Raw genomic sequence first — 5,977 nt, 5'->3', positions numbered from 1 at the left:
ATTCTTAAAATAGCATGTGATGTTATAGTGAAATGTTAACATGTTGTGACTGAAAATTTAATGTTTAATTGCTTTGATTTATACATGATTGGGTGCAAATTACTTTATGTTTTTACTATCATTCATTGAGCTTTTTAAACTCACACCATCACATTTCGTGCAAAGAATTTCTGGGTGTAAGGAGTCAAGAAGCGAGTGCAAGGGCGATCCAAGAATAAGGCTCAATAGTGGCTTAAGAAATTTACTTTAGAGATTATATAGGGGCATTGTGATGCTTTTGGGACTAGTTTTATTTTACTTGTAATGAACATTAGACATTAAATTTTGGACTTTAATTTTATCGATTTTATAATTGCTTTAATACATGATTTTATATTTACTTGATGTTTGATTTAGGATATGTTGATCAGTGTTCGTACGGTGGTTGATAACATGATGTATAAAGCATGCATTTTATACTAACAATGTTTAATTGAAGCTTACCATGGAGTGGATTGCTTGCGACTAAGGTATGTAGCTTGTGTGAATTAATTGGTGTTTGTTAAGCGTGTAATTGGGTGTTAAATTATGATTAATTGTTTCATATTTGTTGTAAATAAATTAAATTGGAGATGTGTGGATGTTTATGATAATTAATTGTAGCTATTTCAAGTTTAATGGGCAAGTAAAATATGTAAAATTGGGAAATTAAAATGAATTTTTGAAAAAATAGGTGAAGTGGTTTGCACACGGGCGTGTGTCTTTTCACATGTGCGTATGGGTTTTGGGGGGTTTAATTTTTGGCATTTGTAATCTAGTATTCTAATTTGCTTAATTTATAATTTAGTCTTAAAACTTGATTAGATTAATTGAAGCCTTTAATGATGGGGAAACTTGGTAATATTTTAGGGTTAGACTTGTAATTGTTAATATTTGGTAGAAACACTCTTAATTTTTAATTTGAAAAATATACTAAAAGTTTGTAAAAGTTACGATTTAGTCTCTAATAATAAAACTTGAATTAGGCATAGTAAATGAACTCGAATTAAGCTAAAATTTTTAGGGCTCGCATAATTTAACTAAAAGAATGTCGGTAACTATTTAGAAATGAAGACGGGATAGTTTAACCTTAGCTGGTAAAATAACCAAAATAACCTTAGGTTTAAATACTTAGAAAAAGTTTAAAAATGGTTCACAAATTGCTTTCGCATTAATAAATGATAGTTAATTAGTCATAAATAAAGTGTTATAAGGTTGGGGTGTGTGTCAGGTGGTCGTTAGCTGGAGAGTCGCTTTGGTGGCTAATGTAACACTTCGAATTTGGGTCAGTCCGTCCCAGTCGGGTTTGGGGTGTCACATGACTAGTTCTTGCTTTGCCAGATTACACTATTGATATATTTCAGTGATCGACCTGGTTCCTCACACTGGTTGTTCATCAATTGAGTTATTTTCAATTTGGTTTACAGTGGTTCACAGATCTGGTCTTAGAATCTCTTGTTCACACATATCATCCTCTATTGCAGTTCAATTCCATATTTTTGTTTCATCAAACTTCACATCTCTGCTTATGATCACCTTTTTAATGAAAGGATTATAGATTTTGTATCCTTTCTTAACATTGGAATATCCAACAAATATCCCTAGTTGCGATCTACTGTCTAGCTTGCTTCTTTTCTTTTCTGGAACATGAACAAAACAAGTGTAACCAAATATTTTTAAATGTGAAACAGAAGGTTTAAAACCATACCATGCTTCAGATGGTGTCTTCCTTTCAACAGCTTTAGTAGGTAGTCTGTTTAGCATGTAAGCAGCAGTGTTTACTGCCTCTACCCAAAAATCACTTGGCAGTTTACTTTCAAACAGCATGCAGCAAGCCATATTCATCACAGTTCTATTATTTCTTTCACTTACTCCATTTTGCTATGGAGTGTATACATTGCTCAATTGATGGTGAACACAAGACTCTTCGTAGAACTTTTCAAACTTCTTTGATGTGTATTCAACCCCACTGTATGATCTTACCATTTTAATCTTGCAATCACTTTGGTTTTCAACCATAGCTTTAAACTTGAAGATGATTTCAGCCACCTCGGACTTGTTCTTCATGAAGTAAACCCAACAAAACCTTGTATTGTCATCTACGAACAATACAAAGTACCTACTTCTATTTAGCGAACTTGTTTTCATGGGTCTGCAAATGTCAGTATGTACTAAGTGTAATTTTTTAGTGGCTCTCCATGTTGTGTTCACAGGAAATGGAGACCTCACTTGTTTCCTAAGCTGACCTGCTTCGCATACATCTTCATGATCAACCATTTTTGACAGATTTTCAACTGGGTTATTCTTAGAAATTAGACTTAAGAATTTGTAGTCAACACGTCCTATTTTTTGTGCCACAGCTGTGTTTCATCCAGCGAGTTGGTATATGCTGCTGAAGTTGCTAAGTTGCTGTTGACAGCAAAACTTCTATTTGCCATCTTTGTTGATATAAGCTCGCATCCACTTGGATCAAGAATTAGACATTTGTTTTCTTTGAATACCACAGAGTAATTTTTCTTGAGCAGTTTTCCAACACTTAGTAGGTTTTGATCTATGCCAGGGACTAAAAGAACATCTGTGAATAGTTTAGTACCTGATAGAGTTTTGATTAAAACATCTCTATTTCCAATTGCTTCAATATATTGATCATTTTCGAATTTCACCCTGGAATGAAACCTTTTGTCAACATTCTTGAAGAGGCTCGTATTTACTGTCATGTGACTTGTACACCTGCTATCTATGAGCCATTTCTGTTTTACTACGTTGATGAGTTCATATGGTGCTGCGAGCTGGGCTTCGTAAGAGGCTGTGAACATTAGTTCTTCTAATTCTATTGTCTGTGCCTCTACATTTTGTTGTTGAGTATGCCCTTTATTTTTGCATACTTTCTTTACATGATCAAGTTGCTTGCATTTTTTCATTGAGCAGCTGGCCTGAACCAATAGAATTTCTCAAGATGACCCATCTTCTTACAGTGCGAACATGGTGGATACTTTTTCTTTCCATTATCTTTTTTTGACTTCTCCTTTTTGTTTGACCAGCCCTTCTTTACTTTCTAACTTAAGGATCTTGCAACCTCTCTATTTTTAGCTTGAAAAGCTCCTTCAGCATGTCCTTCATCTCTGCTTGCCCTTTTTTGTTCTAGAGCATACAGAGCATTGATTAGCTCTAAGAGTGAGATGGTCGACAAATCCATTGAATCTTCAAGTGAGGATATCTTTGATTCATATCTCTCAGGAAGTGTGGTAATCAACTTCTCAACAACTTGAATATCAGGGAACTGATTACCTAGCAGTCTTATCTGGTTCACCACTGCCATGATTCGATCTAAATATTGCTTCACCGTCTCAACTTCCTTCATTTTGAGGTTTTCAAAATCCCGTCTGAGATTTATCATTTGCTACTTCCTTATCTTTTATGATCCTTGGAACTCCTCCTCCAGCTTATTCCAAGCTTGTTTAGGAAATTCATAGGCCACGATTCTTATAAAGATCACATCTGAAACACCATTTTGTAGGCAAGACATCGCCTATGTTTTTTGGCACATTCCTCTCTGTGCTGTTTCATTTGAACAAGAGTGGAATTTGGCCTCAACACTGGTGGTTCTGTTTCAGCATTTACAACCTCCTAAAGATCAAAGGCTTGAAGATAAGTTTTCATTTTTACTACCCAGATGTGGTAGTTTTCACCTATAAAAATAGGGGGTGGTGCTGTAAAGTTTGTTGAAGACATTTTTTATGAAAACAGGCCTCAAAGATAAATGACTCTCGATACCAATTGTTCGATTTTTTATGAAGGAGGGGTTGAAACAAAACCAAAAAAGATGAAAAATGGAGAAATTAATTTTTGGTGAACTATTTCATTAAAAAACTAATGCTTAGTTTAAATGAAAAATTATGCTTAAATAAGCTAAAAATAATAATATATTACAACTTGGCTTAATTTAGTTACTAGATTCATATAAATTTCTTTTTCATTTCCTGGTTTCTATCTAATCGTCTACCAAAATGTTTAATCAAAATTTATCATAATTTTAGTGCAAGTTGGCAGATTGGCAGCTTATAGAGTGAAGAGCTCGCAAGTGAGCTCTCATGCTTGGTGAGTTTGCAGTGTTGGTGAGCTCACAATCTTTGTGAGCTCGTACATTTTGGTGAGCTTATAGTTCTTGGTGAGCTCGCAGTTCTAGTGAGCTATCCTGGTGAGCTCGCAGTTCGAAATTCACAAGTGAGCTCGAAGTCTTAGTGAGCTCACTGTTTTGTAGAGCTTTCATATTTGGCAAACTTACGGGTTCGGTGAGCTCACACATTTGGTGAGCTCAAAGTTCGCAGTTAGCATGGATGGTCATTTCGCAACACATATTGAAGATTGGCTAGCTAGGTTTGCATGTTGTATTAGTGCTTGCTCGGTCCTTGAGGCAAAAATATGGGGGGCTTATGATGGGCTATGGAAGGCTTGGGAGCTAAGGGCCAGGAAATTCATTCTGGAAATGGATAGCATGGCGGCATTGGAGGAGCTGTGAGTATAGCTAGTTGATAGGCCCAACATAGCCAAAGCTTGAGTTGTTTGACGATTGCTGAAGATGCAGTGGGAAGTGAAGATTCAAAACACGTACAGGGAGGGTAATCGAACAACTGATGCACTAGTTGGTTGCCCATCAATGTCCCTTAGGTCTGTACCATATGTTGCAGCCTCCTGATGCGATTCTCACAATAGTGTATGAAGATATGAGTAGAAGTAGAAGACCACATTTATTGGCTGTGTAGAACACTTGTTTGTTCTTTTTCAATAAAAAAACTTGCAAAAGTACTCAAAACATGTTTTAAATTGTCTTAATTTATCTAAATTTTTTTAAGTTAATCTAAAATGTTTATAAGTGTTTTAAATTCATTTTATACTAGCCTAGGGCATAATATCGATACCCTGACCTAGTTGTATTAATACATCTAAGTCAGTAAGTAAAATTGTGAAACCTTGGGGACTTGTATCACAACAAGTCCACTTGCATCAATATATTTGGTAAGTTGTATGTGTACAAGTCCACTTCTACCCATACTGCAAATTCCAACGACTTTGTTTTTAAGCATTTGTACCAATATAAATAGAGTTGTATTAACAACCTGTTTTTCAGTGGTGTCGTTTTAGGGCTACAATTCCAACGAGTGAGTCTATAAATATTATTTATTAATATTTACGAGTTAAATTATAATGTTTTATTAAATTTTGATTTGAATATTTTTGTTAATTGAACGAAAAGTTAAGTACAAGTGGTTTGTCCCTAAAGTCAAGTGGTTTTAGAAAATGAGGTTTCGAGATATCGTTTTTGTAAGCCGAGCCCGTAAATATTTTTATTCAATATTTATGGAGTTATTATATTAGTGTGTCGAAGTCGATTTGGAAATTTTAATGATTTGATAGTTAATTATGAAAAAATGACTAAATCGTAAAAATAGTAAAAAGATTATTATAATTGAATTTTGGTTGACAAAAGGCTTAGATTATAAATTTTCAAGGGTTTGCATGGCAATTTAACCACTTATATAATAAGTGGGACGGTTTAGGGTTGTTTATTTGTAAAATTTTTATTTATAATATTAAATTAAGTTAAAATTAATTATAATAAAAATATTAAACATGAAAAAAAATTATTTTCATTCATTCATTCTCATCCATTACCGAAAAACAAGACAAACACCTCCATTAAAATAGCTCGAGGTTCAACCAAACAAAAATGGATGTATGTAAGTGATTTTTTATCGGTTTTTCGTATATTTTATATTTTTGTGATCGTTGCAAGTAGGTCCAACTAACTTGTCTCTCCGTTTTCAAAACTGTTAAAGTTTTTTAAAATTTTCATTGATGGTTTTTGGATGTTCTTGATATTAAATGAAAGATTTTGAAGCTTGGAAATATTTTAGGACTATTTTATTAAGTGAATTTTATTAGTTTTACATTTAAGGAC

General features: G+C 33.9%; 1 protein-coding gene across 1 annotated transcript; it reads right to left on the bottom strand.

The window, feature by feature from the left end:
- Nucleotides 1-2,360: 2,360 nt before the first annotated feature.
- On the bottom strand, nt 2,361-3,415 carry LOC107908083 (uncharacterized). The gene is made up of 2 exons (XM_016835354.1): nt 3,095-3,415; nt 2,361-2,951 (listed from the first exon to the last, which is right to left on the bottom strand). The coding sequence occupies exons 1-2, from the start codon at nt 3,413-3,415 to the stop codon at nt 2,361-2,363; spliced, it is 912 nt and encodes a 303-aa protein (XP_016690843.1).
- Nucleotides 3,416-5,977: the final 2,562 nt, after the last annotated feature.

Source organism: Gossypium hirsutum, chromosome D02 (genome assembly GCF_007990345.1).
Source record: "Gossypium hirsutum isolate 1008001.06 chromosome D02, Gossypium_hirsutum_v2.1, whole genome shotgun sequence".
NCBI lineage: Eukaryota > Viridiplantae > Streptophyta > Magnoliopsida > Malvales > Malvaceae > Gossypium > Gossypium hirsutum.
This window is presented reverse-complemented; position numbering and strand designations above follow the sequence as displayed.

Bases quoted from the DNA above. Each gene is read 5' to 3' on its own strand.
- LOC107908083 (XM_016835354.1), bottom strand. From the start codon at position 3,415: ATGATAAATCTCAGACGGGATTTTGAAAACCTCAAAATGAAGGAAGTT. The intron at 2,952-3,094 runs GTTGCAAGATCC...CTATTGGTTCAG, and splicing joins TTCAAGCTAAAAATAGAGAG to GCCAGCTGCTCAATGAAAAA.